Source organism: Chenopodium quinoa, unplaced genomic scaffold (genome assembly GCF_001683475.1).
Source record: "Chenopodium quinoa cultivar QQ74 unplaced genomic scaffold, ASM168347v1, whole genome shotgun sequence".
Classification (NCBI taxonomy): Eukaryota; Viridiplantae; Streptophyta; class Magnoliopsida; order Caryophyllales; family Amaranthaceae; genus Chenopodium; species Chenopodium quinoa.
The window spans coordinates 1,069,482-1,089,318 of NW_018744128.1; the positions used below are offsets into that span (position 1 = coordinate 1,069,482).

General features: G+C 34.0%; 1 protein-coding gene across 1 annotated transcript; it reads right to left on the reverse strand.

Annotated features, from left to right (window-relative positions):
• Positions 1-4,604: 4,604 nt before the first annotated feature.
• On the reverse strand, positions 4,605-5,152 carry LOC110692887 (lectin-C-like). The gene has a single exon (XM_021869964.1). It carries the CDS (start codon positions 5,058-5,060, stop codon positions 4,752-4,754), a length of 309 nt encoding a protein of 102 aa, XP_021725656.1. The 5' UTR covers positions 5,061-5,152; the 3' UTR covers positions 4,605-4,751.
• Between the last annotated feature and the right edge of the window lie 14,685 nt (positions 5,153-19,837).

Below are 19,837 nucleotides of genomic sequence, written 5' to 3' on the forward strand. Positions count from 1 at the left end.
TCAAGTAGGTTGTGTTGGTTTTGGGGTGAAAGCAATGGTTTTAGGGGTGTTTTGAGGTGGGTCAATGGTGGATTTTCGGCAGAGGTATTATTTTATAACATTTTACCTTTTATTAGGTAGTTTCTTACAACATTTTACCTTTTATTCGGTAGTTTCTTACAACATTTTTTTTATTAGATAGTTTCTCACAAAATTTAGGCTTTATTAAGTAGTTTTTGACAAAAAATCCTTTTAGAAATTATACTTTTCCATAATTCTAATTTCAATAAATACTCGTGTTTATCTTCAAAAATAATAATCTTTTATAAATCCAATTTTAAAATTAATATAAGAATGTTTTAAATAACCAAATTTGATCAAAAAAGTATTTAGAAATTACATTGCCCTTGAATAGATTTTTGATAAAGATTCTTTAAAATAAGATTATTCTAATGTGTATTAACTGATTTTTTCCCTACATAAAATAATTTGAAAATAAATATACTTTTAAATAGAAAAATAAACCAAAATTGGTTTTATTAATCCCAACTTTGCTATGATTTTCTTTTAATAATCCTAACTTTGAATGACTATGGAATAATCCCAACTTTGGGAGTTGTTTTCTTCCTTCAATCTTTATGACCGGTTACCTGTTGAAAAGGTTAATTTTTTTTTTTCATATATAAAATGTATAGTGTTGAGAGCCAGCTAATTGGTCAAAAAGAATTAAAAAAAATCAAAAAAACAAAACTATGAAATTGAAGATACTCATTGATCCTTCCAAAACTATGACGGCTGACATCAGGAACTTGAAATGGAAATATAAAATAGTCTACAGTATGCGTCGACTCATCTTTACCAGTAAATATTTTCTCCATTTTCTTTTACTTGCCACACAATTTTAATAACACGATATTATATATAATTTTATGTTATATTTGATCATATTTTTGTGTTTTCTCCATAAATTTAATCTTTTAGAAATATTATTCTTTATATTTCGATGTTGTTCTCCTGGTGTTGTCTTTCTTTGTTTTGTAGGATTTTTGCCTAAAATGTCACTTTTGCAAGCCGAGTTGAGCTTGGAGTGTTTAAAAGATTATTATGATTATTGGACCATCTTTAATTAAAATCATAGAATATTCAACGCTTTATCTTATTCCCTTCGTATTTAAATAAGTGAATCGTATCTCTTGTACATGTATACCGATGCAATACTTTAACTGATGTTATCTTTAATCATCAATAAGTAAAAATTATACCAATTAATTAAATATTAATAAGGATTTTTTGTTAGAAACTAATCAATTAAACCTAGATTTTGTGATAAACTATCCAATAAAAAAATGCTTTAAGAAACTACCTAATAAAAGGTGATCGACTTGTATATTACTACCTTTAGTCGAATTTCCACCGTTAACCTAATTTTCCAGCGTTGACCCACCTTAAGTAATACCATGGGTAGAACATCAAGGATTAGACGAAGTTTATATTCCCTCCATCTCAGAATATTTGAGATGTTGGACTTCTTTAACTATTCATGTATTAACTTTGACCATAATTTTTTACTAACATATAATATGTCGTTAGATAGCTACTAATGTAAAGTTTCATAATATAATTATTAAAATAATTTTCATTAATATTTAACTATATAAAAATAAAGTCAAATTAATATATTGACATGTGTGTAAAGTTGACTGTGTCACATATTCTGAGACGGAGCGTACTAAATATTGATCTCAATAGATGGATTGGTTGGATACATTTATCCTTGAGAATTTTTTTTTCTTTTTTTTTTTGAAGGATTTATCCTTGAGAATTTATCTTTAGATACAAGTGTAGACTAGTCTACCCTTTACTTGAGTGAGGTAACCACACATTATGATACATTAAATAATGTAAACAACTATAACGAACCGACATACATATTGAATTTTCTTTACTCCTTAAATTAATCCCCAAATATACAAATTCTTAAATGAACTTGGTTCACATTAATTTATTGTGAACCACTAACATTAGAAACACTATAATTATTTTATTAACAAAATAAAAAGGTCACTACATTTAAATAAAGGTTGTTATGTTGAAATAAAAGTCATTGTAGTATTATAAAAGCTTAGGAGGATTTTTTTTATTTTTTAATTAATGAAATTATTTATATACTGGTCAATATAAATGATGAAGGTCACTATGTTAAAATTAGGGTCATTATATGTTCAACATAAGGGTCACTATGTTTAATATAACGCCAGTTACGTGCGAATAAACCTCAGTTTCACAATAATATTATTGTGAACTAGGTCCACACAAGTTTTTTTCCCCTCGAATAATCAGCTTTTGATGTTGGAATTTGAACCACCAATTGATATCTATGTTAATTAGAGATAGATATAGATATCTATGTTAATTAGAGATAGATATAGATATCTATCTTAATGTCTCTAATGATAAATATTGTAGTAATTTTTGTGTTATACATCTAATTTTTGGCCTGGACAATGTAGAAGTGTTTTATTTTAAGTATTTAAATTTTGAATAGGCTAGAGATGTAATGGATGGATACTAAAACACCAACAAAATCATCAACTTCCGATCGCAACCAGGCCAAACTCTAAAATATATAATCAGTTCAAAAATTAAAAAATAAAATCTTGTAAATGTAATTGAAAATAAAGACAGTGCGTGTTGCATAGAGCCGTCAAAAGTTGATCCGATCCAAAAAATTTACTCGAACCCGATAATTAACGACCCGTTTGAATCCGGAAAAATGGTGACCCGAATCCGATATGACCTGACCTAAAACCAACCTTAGACCCGAGTTAACCCAAGTATTTGAAACCCAAACCTGAACATGAACCGACCTAGAGATGACCCGACCCGAATATAGCCCGTAAATTATTGACCTGAACCAAACCCGACCTGAACCGAGATTGACTCAAACCCGTTTTAACCCGTCAAAAGCCGAATTTAACCCGATGTTACTAACCCGACTTGAATTCAACCCGACCTGTTCCTAACCCGACCCGAATTTAACCCGACCTATTACTAACCCGACCCGAAATCAACACGACTTGTTATTAACCCAACCCAAATTCAACCCGACTTATTATTGACCCGACCCGAAATCAACTCGACTTATTATTTTATACATCTTTATTATTGTAGATATTGACTAGCTAAATAAAGATATATGCTATATATATTCTAATCTACTTGTAAAATCGTAACTTCGTAAGGCTAAAACTACTCTATGTTAATATTGATTGATCAAAGTATTTTGTCTTGGATGCAGGGAGACCAAGTCAGTTCAGCAAAAGAAAGAAGCATCATCCCCAAATTTAAGTGTTAAATATAGTTTATATTTGTTGTATGGTCAAAGGAGATAATTAGCTTGATAGTTATCTACATATAGTTAGCTAGAGTTTACCCTATGATGATTGAACATGTCATCTCGAATATGAATTTATCTGAAATTGTTATCCCTAAAATGAGAATAGATTAGAATAGGGTTTGAACTTATCTTCTCAAAATCTAAACTAAACCTATCTTACTGGAATTAATATGAACTTATTATATAGATCTTATCTAAACTTATTAGAACTTATTAGCTCACTTATCTGAAATTATTTCTCTTACAATAAATGAAGAAATTGATAATGATTAAACGTGAACGTCATTACATGAACTATTAACAAACCGACCCAAAAAATGTACCGGAACCCGATATAACCTGTCCTAAAATCAACCCAAAACCCAGATTAACCCAATATTTAAGACCCGAACATGACCCGACTTGGAAATGACCCGACCTGATTATAACCCGCAAATTATTGACTTAAACCGAACCCGACTTGTTAATGTGCCGACCTAATTATAACCCGCAAATTATTGACTTGAACCAAACCCGACTTGAGACGAGAATGACCCGACTTGGAAATGACCCGACCTGATTATAACCCGCAAATTATTGACTTGAATCGAACCCGACTCAAACCCGAGAGTGACCCGACCTAATTATAAATTTATAACCCGCAAATTATTGACTTGAACCGAACTCGACTTGAACCCGAGAATGACCCTAACTTGTTTTAACCCGTGAAAACCCGAATTAAACCCGACCTATTATTCACCTGACCCGTATGTAACCCGACCTGTTATTGACCCGACCTAAATCCGACCCAAACCCGATAAGATGTATGACCCGACGTGACCCGACTCAAGCATGACCCGACCCGAATCTGGCCCGCATAGGTTACGACAGTAACCCGAATTGACCCGACCAGAGTTGACCCGATCCACACTTACCCGACCCAAACCCAACCCATTTATCCGAATTGACAGCTAGCGTTGTGTGCCCAGTTAATTATTACTTAGAATTTTGTTGTTTTTAATTATTAAAATTAAGTCTTTTAATTTATCTAATAAATACAAGATAATAATTATTAGGTTCAAATCTGATCTTGGTAAGACATTTTGTTAAGAATGAGGAATTAGTGCTACGCCAAGTTTGAGAATAATTTGCCCTGTCATGTTAATGCTCATGTGACAATAAGTTTGAGAATAACATTCCTTGGAGTTTAAAATTATTATACGAATACGCGGAGTAGATGAATGCAAAAACTAAATTTATTAATAATCCAAAATCAAAAGGGCCATAACTTAAAAACTTGGTCACCGAGACACACAAACTGGTACTCCGTAGCTTATTGAGTTATTTCTACGGACATGATATGCAGCAGTAACTACATCAATATTAGTCTTATTATTCAAGGATTCCGTGCAGCAGCAGCATTCTGAGTAGGAATTTTACGAGTTCTGAAAGCTCGAATGCTCGGAGTTGGTTTAGCTTGAATCTGAGGCATGTCTTCATGCTGACATTGGCTCTGGCAATGGGTCTTTCCACAGAACTCAAGAGTTTTACCACAGTACCCTGAAAAATTACAGCAGAATCCATCAGGACAGGTGCTGTTATGCGCGATCTTCCCACAGCGAAAGGCTGTGGATTTTCCCATCCATATGATCATCATCAATGCCACAAGTACTGCAATGTTATTACTCTTCTTCAACATTGTCATTGTCGCCTTCAACTCTAAATTGATTATTATTTCAAACTAATAGATGTTCGTTTGGATGTTTGATTGAAGTTGCTCTGTTTCTGTATCTATTGATCTCTATATATATGTTTAATGTACGGTCTTTGTGAGATCAAACGTGTCGAAAGGGGGCGTTGTAGAATGAATAGATGGCAGCCGAGGGTGGATGCCATGTAAGAAGTATGCAATGGGAGTGCTCGTGCGAATGGTATGTATGTAGATGTATCGATCAACCAAGGCACAGCTTGCATTGAGATTTCATTTAATTTGTCTACTAGTAGTTTCTAGTATTGCTAAGAATGCTAGCCTTTTGTTCTTTCTATTGCTATTTTTTTGTGTGTGATATGATTTTGCCAGGTGTTGTGCAGTAAAGCTTATAACGTTGGTATTTTGGATTGTATGTACAATAACGTAGGATTTTTGGAGTACATTGCATTGATGTGAGCGGTTAAATTGTAGCTTGTAGGTGGGAGTTTGATCACTTTGTTGCTTGGAATCTTTCCACTAGATTCTGTATATGAGCTTGGAATCATGGAATGCTGCTATTGGTAGAATATGAGCTGAGATCAATGCTTTTATTGACACTTAACGTATTTGTTTACATGACTTTAATGTATATTAATATTACTCCATAGTCCCTACGTCGTCTAAGAATAATTGACTCATTTGCCTTTTATACACTATTCATTTACCAACTAACTTTGCCCATAATTTATTATGGAACCTATTAAAAATAATTTTTATAGTGAAATATGTTGTTAGATATGTTTATTAATATATAAAGTTCCACAACATCAACATTTTAAATTTTTTTAACTATTATATACTACCTCTGTTTTAAATTAGTTAACACAGTTTGACATCGTGCACTATTTACAAAACTTGCTTTGACTTCGTTTTGTGATTTCGTGTTAAGAAAAAGTATAGTCATGTGAGGTTTTGCTAGATTCATCTCAACATCTATTTTTTAAATATCAATTTTTTTTATATTTTTTCTTAATTAACATGTAATTAAGGATATTTGCATTAGAAAGTATGCCTTGACAAACATGTCTAAATGAAATGTATCATCTAATACGAAATGAAAGAATTATTTAATTATATTTATTTAAGGTCAAACTAATACTTTGTGTGCTAAGTTTAATTTGGTTGTGTTTATTAGTTTGGGATGACGGGAGTACCATATGAATTTTCATTTGTTATTGATAAAGTTATACTTGTTAAACATTTTGAATTTACTGTCACTTAGCGGTCCATTTCCATCCAAGTGGGCCTCATAAACTGGGTTTTTTTTTTCCTTCGTGATCCTGTTCTACGACTTCCCTCTTACTCCTTGATTTGGCTGTTTAATTTAATTATTTTTCAGTCAAAATCTATAACAAGGTAGGGCTTTTAACTGTTATGGATCCAGCCCAATTGGTAGTAAAATGCATTTTTCTTTTAGTCCATTTACTTGGTTCATTTTATTACATTTTCTAGTTGAAGTAAGTCCAATTTTGAGACTTAAGGTGTGGCTTGTTGAGTAATCTTATGATAGTAACCCTTGGTAATAATAAGGGTAGTTATGTGGTGTAAAGGAGCAGCTAGCAGCTAGCAGCTGATCATTCACACACACAAAGCAGAGAGAAAGTGAGGGTTTGAACAAGAGCTTCCAACTACGGATTTTTCAGGACAGTTTTCAGTCATCTGTTGTTGGAAGTTCCACTGTTGGATCATGCTCAAATTTGGACGGTTGGATAGTCAGTTTTAGCTCTGGTTTGGTCAGAAAAGTCTCCGGACATAACTGTTGTTTCTTGGGTGAATTATACTCTTTTTTGCTCTCTAATTTTGATATCTTATTGTTTGTTATTGTTGGTGGGTGTGTAAACCTTGTGTAGACTGATTTGGGTTTATTTTACCCTCAATTATAAATAAGAGAAGCTAGGGTGGACTCTTTAAACGGTCTCGTGGTTTTTATCCTTCACATTGAAGGGGTTTTCCACGTATAATCTTTGTGTGTTGATGATTATTGTTTATTTCTAGTATTGTTGGTATTATTGTTGATTTGCTACTACCCTATTGTTGTTTTGGTTGTGCTATTTAGGTTGTGTGAGAATTTGGTTTGATTGGATTAAATTTGGGTTGATTGTCTTGTGTGTGACATAGTAGGTGTTGTAGTGGCCCCCTTTTTGATCCCTACAACTTGGTATCAGTGCCGAAATTTAATTTGTCACAGTATGGAGTCGAATAGTGGCAGTTCGATGGTTAAATTGACATTAACTAATTATTCAATTTGGAGACCTATGATGGAAGATTTGTTATATTGTAAAGACTTACATGAATCAATAGAAACAACCACAAAGACTAATGGTAGCATTGTTAAACCAACAAAACCTGAAAAGATGGATGAGAAAGATTGGGTAAAGTTGAAAAGGAAGACTTTAGGGACTATTGTACAATGGATTGATATTAGCTAATTCAACCATGTGTCACAGGAGTCCGACCCATATGATTTGTGGAAGAAACTTGAAGGTCTTTATGAAAGGAAGACCGCACATAACAAAGCTTCATTGATTAAGAAACTTGTTAATTTGAAATTGAAGGGTGGAAAGTCAGTTTTTGAGCATCTTAATGACTTCTAGGATATTATTAACAAGTTGACTACTATGAAGATTGTTCTTGATGATGAATTGCAGGCTTTGTTCTTATTGAGTTCTTTGCCAGATAGTTGGGAAACTTTGGTTGTGACTATTAGTAACTCTGCTCTGAAGGGCGTGATATCATTGGATGTGATCAAAGAGAGCATGTTCAATGATGAAATTAGAAGAAAGGAGATGGGAGTTGATAATTCACAAGCTCTTGTTATTGAGAACAGAGGAAGAGGCAAGATCAAGTAGGGGTCCCAAAAGGCCGTGATAACTCAAGGAGTAGGTGTGAGGAGGGTGTGCCCATCATCGGGGATCCTTCTCCTCTATGCCCATGGCCCTTTAAAGCCTAGAACTTTACACTTTTAAAAGTGTGTTAGGATTTGAATTCTTGACAGTTTGGGGGACCTTGAATTAGAATTGATTCTATTATTATGCTTTTTTGTTAGAAACTAATAAGGAGTCGCCAATGAGTTTTAGAAAAACTCATAAACCTCGTTCATGCCTTTCTCCCAAGTAGAGTTCAAGGGATATTTAGCATGAATCATAAGTTTACCCATGCCCAAATTGGTCTACTTGTACCAGAAATGAGTTTGGGAGCGAGGGTACTAGCTCTTCCTTTTTCACAATTTCATCACCGAACAATATATGCAACGTGATACCTAAAACTAAGTTAGTTGATTTTATCTACAAGCATTAATCATGTAAAGATTACATTGCAACGAATGTCGTTATTATTTGCTATTCAAATTCGTGAAAAGAACAAGAAATAAACAATATTCGACTTGACTTAAGTGATAAAACAACAATTAATTATTCAATTCTAGTCTTTAATTTACGCAAAAATACTATGTGAAATTAATTAATTAAATTTTTATTTAAAGTGATCAATCAACACTAATTAATTGATTAGAGTTATTTAAAAAAGAAAAGAAAAGTGATTTATCTAAGTGCTCAGAAAACTAACTATTCTTCTTTGTTTGCTAGATCTTTGTTTTAGATGTTTATGGACTTTCCACCTTCTTCGTACCTCAAAGGACTTCAATGGAATGGATTAGGGTTGAAGAGTAGTTGGGAAGAGAAGAGAAAAGTTGTATGATAGTAAGAGGGTATGAGAGATTAGTGATTTCAGAATTTAGGGTTTTAATTTTTGAATTTTCTCTTGTGATTAATTAGAGCTAACGAAGACCCTTATATATAGGCGACGTAGCAATCTAGGTTTAGGGTTATAAAGTCGCGGCGCCAGGTGGGGCGCGCAACTCTCAGAGTCGCGTTGAAGGGCCAAACGCAACTCTAAGACTTGCGAGCGGCAGGCTTGCGCAACTTTGAGAGTTGCGCGCGGTGCAGTTTGCCTTATACAAAAACGCGTTTTTAAAATTTTCATAACTTTTGATTGCAAAGTTAGATTAAAGCAAATAAGATATCATTGGAAAGCTTTGAATGTCTACTTTCCAATGTTATTAGAATTAGGTTAAAATCTATTATGGATCAAAAGTTATGGCCGTTTGAGTGAAAGGGTGTAGATTTTAGGGCCAGGTTTAGTATTTTGATGATAACTTCTTCGTTTTAACCCGGAATTGGGCTTATAATATACTGTTGGAAAGCTATTTCAAAGGGCTATCCATATGTATAGGCCTTTCATAGAAATTTGATAGTTGATTTATCAACAATGTAAGATCCATTTGATCCAATCATTGCATTTAACGCATTTAGGTCCATTATTAATCAAGATCAAACATGTATGAGCACGTTTTAGGCCTAATTAGTAATTGGACTAGGCTCTAAGATAATTTAGTCTCAAATATGGGTTTTAAATTACTTCATAATGCATTTCGAAGTCCATAAACACTTCAACTTTGATGTAGCATGAAGAATGGGTTTTTGTAACATCATCGCACTTCCTGTCAGGACAAGAGGCCAAAAGTAGGTGTTTACTATTAAACCCCACTTAATCGAGTCTAGAATAGACGATGATAAAAATAGTCAAGGAAATAAATCCGAGACTCATTCTGCGAAGTTCCTTAAACATAAGGAATATTTCAGTAATGTTGAGAATGTCGAAACTATCTTCGATTCGCTAAATGTTTAAGACACGTAGCTACCAAGTTTAAAATTAAATAATTTAAACTTAACGCGCTAAAGAATCTAGATTGACCTTTTGTTAGTATAGAACGCTTTTTCACGTAAAGGCTGTCCTGGGTGATGTCATGTTATTAGAAGGTACCGAGTTTAAAAAGAGTAAAGAGGATGATACCCTCTCAATATGTCATTGGCAGTCTAAAGTCCCTTGATATATCATTGAAACTTTAATCCATGATTTTAAAAAAGTAAAGATGATAAAATGGGGTGTTTCGGCATTTGTAGCCTAGCACTTTGAATATAAGATTGACATACGTTGCCAAAACAAATACTCGATGTGCACAAGATAGAAATACATGTCTTAGGACTGAGGCACATATCCAAATCCAGTGAGAGACTAGAAAATCGGCAACTCTCTTAGCAGTTTTGTCCACAAAATGAAAACACGCGTCTCAAGACTTGGAGCACATGTTTAAATAGGTGCGGCTTTAGCAGGGGCCGCTCTTTATACAGGGGGTGGACAGACCCTAACTGTCCGATAAAGATAGAGTGCTTCCTAGCTAACCGTATTTGCTTCCAATGGGGGGCGTCTGACCCCGATATGATGGTTCAGCGCACTCATCGACTCGTTTAAGCTAACGCTTAATGACAAAAACAAAAGTTTTACTGTTTTTGAACGAGAGGCAGATTACGTTGCTAGTGCAATTTTACGCAGCACATACGCCATACAATTTTACATTGTACGATACGCCATACAATTTTACGCTGTATGATAATGCGGTATTGTTGTTATGGATGCCAAAAATACGAAAAACATGACATTTCTAAAAGGCCAGTACAGGAAAATGCCAAACTATCTATGGGAGCTTTTGCACAAAGCACCACTACGGGACATTTTAAGACACTTCACGAAAAACATCTAAAACGTATGCTTGGGGCAGGCACAAAGCACGGTGTGCATACAGGATGATGCAAAAAAACTATCAAAGAAGAAAAGAAACTACTGGATGCAAAGCAATGAAAAGTTTTTGAAGGTTTTAAAAACTCGCGAGAAAGCTTGTCGAGGCGCAAATTCAATGAGCTAAAACGTTTGGTTTGGAAGACAAAACAAAAACAGGGAAAATGGTCATTTTGACTGACCAGTATTCGGGCGCAACTTTGGAGGTTGCGCTTGGATTTCGCGCGCAATATTAGAAGTTGCACACAGTTGTTTCTCGCAACTTTGTGAGTTGCGCGCAGAACTTAAACAACGAACAATTTTGGAAGAAACACCTCGTGCTCTACTTCGTCATTTGACATTTTCGATCTTTCTCTCTAGAGCTCCATTTTCGCTGTCGTTTGAAACTAAGGAAAAGAAATCTTGTTCCTTGTTCATTGTACCAAATTTTGAATTTGGTCAACAAAATGGGGAAAATCGAAAGAAGAACCCTAATTTTTGAAATTGGGGGTATTCGATTCGACTTGTTTTCATGAATTTGTTTGTTCTATGTCGTTGTGACATGCTTAAGGAATATATTGCAACAAATTTCATGTGAAGTGGTCAAGTATCGAGTCATGTATGAGCATACACAAGCATATATTTTCACCACTAGAAAACAGCTTATCAACGACGGAAAAAATCCCTCGAAAAACCCTGAAATTCCGTCAGAACGTAGCGTCGCATTACATTTTGTAGGAATTTCACTATTTTCCGTCGGAATAGTCCAGACTGACAGAATTTCCGACGGATTTTATCCTGTCGGAGTCAAATTTGACTTAAATGGGAAGTCTGTCGCAAACTTACGACGGATCATATTCCGTAGGAAAATGCTTATCTTCCGACGGAAATTTCCGTAGGAAGGTGGTAAGCTTCCGACGGAAATTTCTGTAGGAAGAAGCTTAGCTTCCGACGGAAATAAACCTCTTCCGACGGAAATTTCCGCCGGAAAAGTCAATAAAAAAAATAAAAAAACAGCCCTACCGCCACCTCATAACCTACCAGACCCCACCCCCTAACCCACTGCCCACCGTGAACAACCCACCAACACCTACCACCACCGACCACCCATGTTGCCAACTACTCCTAACCCACCACCACCACCATAAACCAATAAAAACAACCATTTCACCCCCACCACCGTGAACCACCTACCACCACCAAGAAAATCGGAAAAAAAAAAACTCGGAACTTCAAAATTAAAACCAAAAAAAAAAGAAAAAAACCAAAAAACTAACCCAACAATTAGAATTCCACCCACAAATCACAAATAAAAACTTACAAAAAAACCACATAATTTAAAAACCAACGAAATCAATGGTCGAAAATTAACAAAAATCGACCCAATTAACCATAATAAAACCACAACAATCAATGAAATTAAAAATAAACCCACAAATTCAAAATTAACTCACAATACTAAACAAAAATCAACACACCTTGTTCAAATTTCATCTTTGTTGGGTTTAAATGGTCAAACTCGACCATGAAAATTCCAGATCTGGAATTTTCATGGTCGAGTTTGACCAAACAAACCATGAACTTTGAGAATAAATTTAAGAGGAACGTGAGAAGAGAAACGTGAGGCGGAGAACAGAAACGTGAGAAGAGAAACGTGAGGCGGAGAACAGAAACGTGAGAAGAGGAAAGAGAATGAGAAAGGAGAAAAGAAACGTGAGAAGAAGAGAAGAGAAACGTGAGAAGAGGGCGAGCAGAGGAACTAGAAAAGAAGGAAAAGAGGAGAGGAGGACGAGCAGAGGAATCAGAAGAGAAGGGAAAGAGGAGAGGTGGGAGAAGTAGAAGAGAGGCGGAAGAGGAGAGAGAAAATATAAATGAATGGTTAGGGGGATTTCCGGGTTTTGAAGGTAGGGTTCCGTTTTTTTATTTATTTATTTTTTTTAAACCTGAATTTTGTCGGAACATTCCGTAGGAACTTTGTTGTTCTGACGAAAAATTCCGTCAGAAACTTCCGACGGATTTTATTTCCGTAGGAGGTTTGATGTTTCGACGGAAAATTCCGTCGGAAGCTTCCGACGGATTTTATTTCCGTTGGAAGTTTAATGTATTCCGTCGGAAAGCCTATATTTTCCTACGAATATATTTTCCGTAGGAAATTTCTTATGGAATAAAAAGTCCGTCGGAATGTCTAAATTTTCCGATGGAATTTTATGTCCGTCGGAAGCTATCCGTCGGAATTCGACCTATTTCTAATAGTGTTTTTTCTTCATTCGATTTTGTGCTTGAACTTATTTCTTTTTATTTTTTTTTGCTCATATGGATTATACTTGTCAATTTTGATGTAAATTGAAGTGTTAGAACGACAATTATGCACTAAAATTGGGATCAAAATCTTGAACTTTGATAATTGCATGAAATTTTTCTTGCGGCTCATGTTTATTTTTGCCATGTCTAAGTTACAAAATTGGTTTTATCAATGATAACAATAATCGATAGTTATTATTATTCACTTATAAAACTATGATTTCAAGATTTGCATAAAACAAGTTAGTTTAGAAAATTCTTGAAGACATCATCGAACTAGTGTAATTTGGTTATATTTCAGGCTTTCGAGCCCCCATTTTATATTTTTGAGTGTCGTAACCCCCAATATTGGATGGCTTCGATGACTTGTTTGTTTTTAAGAATTAGACCCTTTCATGTTGCTCGAAATGGGTCTAGAAATCCCGTGTTTCGTCTTATTATGATAACAACTAGGATCTTGGAAACGATTAAACGAGTGTGCTTAAATCGTTTTCGACCATTTATAGTTTTAACAAAGAAAAATTTGCTAAGTCTAGTAATATTGGTCGTTCGTTAGAATAAGTATGGGGGAAAATGAAATGTTGTTTAAATTTTTCTCTATTCTCGTTACTTTCGAATTCTTTCCTTTGAGCTCAAATATTGTTACAGATTGAAACTCGAGAAAGTAGATATTATCCTCTTTGCGAAGTTCTAATGTTTTCAATTTTTTCATTTGTGCAACAATAGAGAATTTAAAATGAAGACCCCTTAATTTTGAACTTAGGAGTCTTTTATTTACGTTTTAACTCATGAAATTGCTTATCTTATGTTAATAAAGTATCTTGATACAATTTTCATGATGAACGATTGAGCATGAATTTTTCGTATGAGCAGGCATGTTGTATGCGTTTTGAATTCTATTTTGATACTCGTGATTTTGTTTGCTTCGCTCTATACTAGTCATACTCTCTAATCTTTAGAGTAAATTAAAGTATTGAAACAACAATTATGCACTAAGATTAATTATTGAAGTTGAACTTGAAAATGGCTCAAATATGTGGTATGTTCATGTTTGTAGCTTGTTCTATGGCCAAGTTCAGTTGCAAACTTAGTTTTCAAATGAGCATAATGATTATTGCATTTGAAAATTGTTAGGCTCGAGATCTACGTAAAATATTTATAGTTTAGGCGATTCTCGAAAGTAGCTCGAATGACATGAATATCTCATTTTGTTTATTGTAGATATTGGAGCCCCCATGTGTCGGGTTATGCACATTTTTGCTATTTCTCAAGTGTTGGAGCCCTGAAAATTGGGTAATTCCAAAGACTTGCTATTGTTGAAATAGGCCTACATATCCCATGTTTTGTGTCTTGGGAACATTTAGGATTGTAACATGACTTACGCATTTTAGCTTAAGTCTTGTTTAAGAAAGCAAGTTAGTTCTTTGCTTATTTATAAGCCAAAAACAACTATAGTTAAGGTTTAATAATCTTTACCTAATGTCAAAACATTCGTAGAGATCATTGAGGTGATATTATTCTCAAAGTTGATTTAGAACATCAAATATTTTCTTTGTTCTTATCAATATTTGATTTTGGTCTTGTAGGTGGTTCATTTACCATCCTTAAGCCAATATTCGCAGAATAACTAGGCGAGAACAAGTTCGAGTTTAAGAAGAATTCGAATTTTAGTTCATTCCTTTTGGAAATGTATATGCATGTATTATCCAAAAGGTTATGGAAAATTTGAAAATTTATTTATTTTGAGAAAATGAAACGAAATTCAGAAAGGGAATTTGGAAGACTATTTTTTTTTTTTGAGAGAGAGTAGGAAACACGTTATTTCGAACTAGAATTCAAATTTTGGATAGGGACCAATAAATTAATCAAAGATTGTTTTGAAAATAAAGTGAAGCTACTATTTTTAGTACGCAAAATACATAAACATGCTATTTTCGAAACTAGACCCAAAATGGAAAGAAAAGCCTAGCTCGTAACCGAGTGTGACTTTTTTGTCTAAAATTGATGAAGGTAAGTTGTAATTTGCAACTTATTTCAAAAAAGATATGAAAATGTGAGCAAACTCTTGTATATCTAATCTTGTTATCTCTCCCTTTTTTAGTGCTTGTCATCATTGTCATATTTTGCTACTTAAAAGTGGAGTTCTTCCAATTAAGCAAGCACCAGGGTTTGAAACTGAATATTTATCAAACTTAAGTTTGATGGAGTGTTAGAATAATTTCTAAAATCATTCGAATCACTTTCCAAAATATGATTTTAATACAAAACAAAAGTTAGAATAGACCTATATTTTTGTAGCCCCCAAGTGTAGACTTAGGTGACTTTTGGAATTCATGTATACATATACTAGGGGATGTTTCTCATGTTCTAAGCCCCAAGATTTGTATTTCCAATTTGTGGGATTTTGCATATGTTTATCATGAATTGTTTGATAAGTAGGAAGTAATGTTCTTCCCTTTGTCATTTAAAGTTATTAAGATGGTTCATAATAAGCTTTGCATGACATTGATTTAGTAACAAAATTAGCGTGTTCAGATCTGTAAATAGAGAGAAATGGGAATGTCCTGGCTTTTTTGATCCCCCATTGAGGCAAAAAGCAAAAAAATTTACCATTTTTGGAGTTTTTAGTTGCCAATGGGAGGGATCATATCCCGACTTACCCCCCAAATATGAAATGAACAAAAAAGACAGATTTGCATAAAAAAAAGGAAGGGGAATCCAACTTTCCTATAGAAGAATAATGATAGAGAAGTAGACATGTTTTCGAAAAGCAAGTATTATTGACTTAATAGTTGAATCATCGTGATGACTTGGCAGTGAGGTGTTCGTGTAATAGTGATAACGATCATTTTTTCATGTAGCGATCATGTTCAATCAATGTTCCTCGCTTAGAGAGGATGAATATATCCCACTCATGCGACCATATAAATTGCTCTAAATGAGATGGATAATGCTCAAGAAGTGTAAGAGACATCTAAAGTTGACGTTTAGGCTGTCAATATATCAAATCAATTAACTGTATTCACTCGTCTTTTTTCTAGGCAACGAATACAGAACTTGAATCACCTTGGTAATAAATAGCCCTATTATTAAAAGAAAAATACGACGATTAGGTTTTGGAAGTGGTAGTCACCTTATTTTTCTTGGCAAAAGATATGGAAAACATCAAATTTAATTTGATTCGATTACTTTACTAAAACGATGTAATCAAGACAATGGCTATCAAATCATCCAAATTATTTGTTTCTTTTTATATATTTTTTTTCGATTTCTAATCATTGCTCAACACCCATGCACTCTATCTATGGGCATAACTGCTCAATAGTAGGTCCATATATGCAAAGGCCTAAGGTAGGCCATATTTTCGTAGAATGATGATTTTTGTGGTACATAGTTATGGTCTACCTTAAGGAGGGCCTTTCCAAGGTTGTAACGTGGCTAGGCTTGGGGTTACGAAGAATGGACAGGCTCAAGTATACTCCCTTAATCCTTTATTTTTGGTGCTTCCCAAATTAAAACCTTTATAGTTTGTTTCACAACACCTACATTTGATGTTTTTTTCCTTGCCCTCTCTTTTTTCTTTTTTTTTTTGGCAAGTTTGGTTTCGGGTTTAGAACGATTTTTTCTTTTGCATTGGATCTTTCCTTTCGGGTTAAGATTAACCTTGTGTCCCCCTCTTATATTTCGTTCCCCCAAATTTTCATTTGTATCTCTTTGCACCTTTTCCATCCCAAGGTTTGGAATAATGTAGATTGAATAAGTAAGGCTCAATTGATGAGGTTCAAAAGGGCTGCCAAAAATGGGTTTGTTCTAAGGTTAAAAAGCATGGGATCATCTTCGTGGAGTTTCAAGTTACCTCTTGTGTTAGTGTAATCATCATATCCTTTATTTGTGGGCCAAAGATGGGCCTCTTTTCATTCGATAAATCTTGTAAGCCAAAGCTCATCAAGATTCTCAAAGTGTTGAGTATATGCCTGTTTTGACATTGCCTGTTTGTATATATATTTCATTAAATTCAAGCGAATAACAACAAAGTGATCAAGAAGAGAATACGATAGATGTACTTGAAAATATAATTTTTATTCATTAATTAATGAGAGTACACAATAAGTAAATTCGACAGCATGAATCTCTTAGTCTATCATAAAGAAAACAAAAAAGGAACGAAACAAAACAAGATCTAAGGTGCTAAATCTTGAATTGTTGACAACTTCTTGAGATTGCGTCTTCGAGCTTTGTCCATTTCCAACGTAGGTGAAATCCTCTCTAAAAATCTAGTCCATCTATATGATTCATGGTTTCAACCCTTTCAATTAATGTTCCCACAGCATAGACTTTATGAAATGTGTCTAAACCAAGGTATTGTAAATGACACTTGTATGGTGGAGACATATTGTCTATGAACTTTGGGACAAGTTCATGATCCGGAGGTCTTTGTGAAAGAAGATCAACCTTTGATCGCCACCTGGAAAAGAAGTCAATGAAGCCTTCTTCTTCCCCTTGCTTGAGTAATTCAAGATCGCGTAAAGTAGTTGTGGGCTCGATTTTATCTCCATATTGGGCTAAAAACGCTTTTACAACGTCACTCCAAGTGGAAGTTTGTTTTGCATCGAGGTTATAAAACCATGATCTAGCAGTTGGGTCCAATGAAAGAGGAAAAGTACATGCATATAAGCTATGATCAACCCCTTTTAATGCCATAATTCCAAGAAAGCTCATTAAGTGATTCCTAGGATTGTCCGTAACCTTAAAGGTTGGTAAATTTGTAGTCAAGAACTTTTTTGGGAGAGTCTTACCACTAGGTGGTGGTGCAAGCTCATATTTGAAGAACTTAGTCCTTGAGCTAGCTTAAAGGACAAGTTTCTCCGAGGCCTCTACTCTTTCGGCTCTTGCTTTTTCTTGCAGAATGTTTCGTTTTTCTTTCTCTGCTCGCTCTTATTTTAGCCTTTATCAGCTTTTCTATAAGCCTTCATTTGGGCTTCTTCTTTTCATAGGGCCTTTAGGTTTTGGAGTTCCTATATAAGTTTCTTCAATGCTACTTTGTCACCCATGATTGGACAAGTATGCAAATGTGGAATATGATCTAGTAATGTGTATCACGAGAAATTGAGTGCGTTCACTTAAACCTTTTTTGCCATGCATTCAAATAATGAACCAAAGTCAAAATGATTGTTTTTTTTTAATTACTTGTAATACAAATTCACTTTAAGCAAGTTTGTTGATGAAAAATGTTAAAAAAATTCACAAACAATCATGGAATGTCATGATTTGTGTTGACTTCAACAAGGTAATCATCTAAGTATTTTACTATAAGTGAACTGTTTTCGAAAAAGATAGAAGAGGAAAAAAAAAAGGGAAAGTTGGATTGAAAATGCTCATCAAATTTTTAGAAGTAGTAATCAACTTTAGTACACTCCTCAAAATGATCAATATACTAGAATATGGTATTTGTTGATCATTTAGATTACAATAGAGATCTTTATTTATTTATTTATTTATTTTTAAGATTCTCATATTGCTCATCTTTAAAGGATAATTGCTATAAGTTTAAATAGAATGGTTGCCTTTGAACGTAAAACCCAAGAAATAATTAAATTATTTTCTTGGATTTATCATTCATTATTCTCTTTTTTTTTCTTTTAGAATAATAATTCTTTTTTGAGATTCTCTTTTTGTATCTTACTTTTTTTTTTAGAATGATTTCTCAATTTTTTTATTTTTTTTTTTTTGTGAGGCAATCATTCCAAGTAAGGTTCTCAGGATTTTCTTTTTAAACCATAGAAGAGGTAAATAAATTATACTCTTAAATCAAAGTTGATTAATTACAACTAAAAGATGACGACCACGAAAATAGGCACGTTTAAGAATGAGAATATTGATGACAATCTATTAAGGGATGCGAACTTCTAATGAGAAACCTTATAAGAAGTAATATCATTAGTTCGATTAAAAAGTACGTAAATGAATCATCATAATCGAAAATAGTATCGTGCACAATTTTCCGTTTGGCACTAAGGTGGAGAGTGCAACTTCGAGGGTAACGCCTGCCACATGCGTTTTTTTTTTATGCGAAAATAAAAGATAAAGCAAATTTTATTTTATTTTTTGCACAAGATTTTTTGAATAGAGAAAGATAGAAGACAAGTTTTTTGAATTTTTTTTAAAAAAGAAAAAAGAAAAGACGAACAAAGTAAAAACAACTGAGTTAGACAACCTTGTTGTTAGCCAAAGAGATATTATTAGCACCTACTTAACGATTAACCTTGAAGCGGTAATATCGTTCTCTCCGTATAACATTTCTCGTAAGAGTCAAAATTAAAATTGAACAGTGGGCGCGCGTAAGAGCCAGAGTTGCGCGGAAGAGCCGCGCGCAACATCTGGACTTGCGCTTGGAGGGCACGCGCAACTTTGACAGTTGCATGGGCCACCTAGAAAGTTCGACATTTTGATTTTATTTTTTTTCAATCGAAACGATTTTTTTTTTATCAAAATGATTTCTTTTTTTTTTTTTTTTGTGTTTTGTCAAACTACATTTTTTTCGAATTTTTTAATATCTCTAGGTAACAAGTTGGAATTAGATTAGACACGAAGCATATAAGCACATATTCATGTAGTCATATAAGCACATAAAAGCAACCGTCAAAGCATAAAATGCCATTCTATGGTCAGGGCTTGGGTATCCAAAGGTATCATATCTTAAGAACGATGCACGAATCAATCACTCAACGTGTTGAACTATGTCATGATTCTCCCAACATTTTGCTGGCAATATGGGTGGGATGATTGTTATTGATTTCGGGATAGAAGCCTAGTGTTAG

Excerpts from the sequence above, each read along its gene's own strand:
- LOC110692887 (XM_021869964.1), bottom strand. The coding sequence starts at position 5,060 with ATGACAATGTTGAAGAAGAGTAATAACATTGCAGTACTTGTGGCATTG.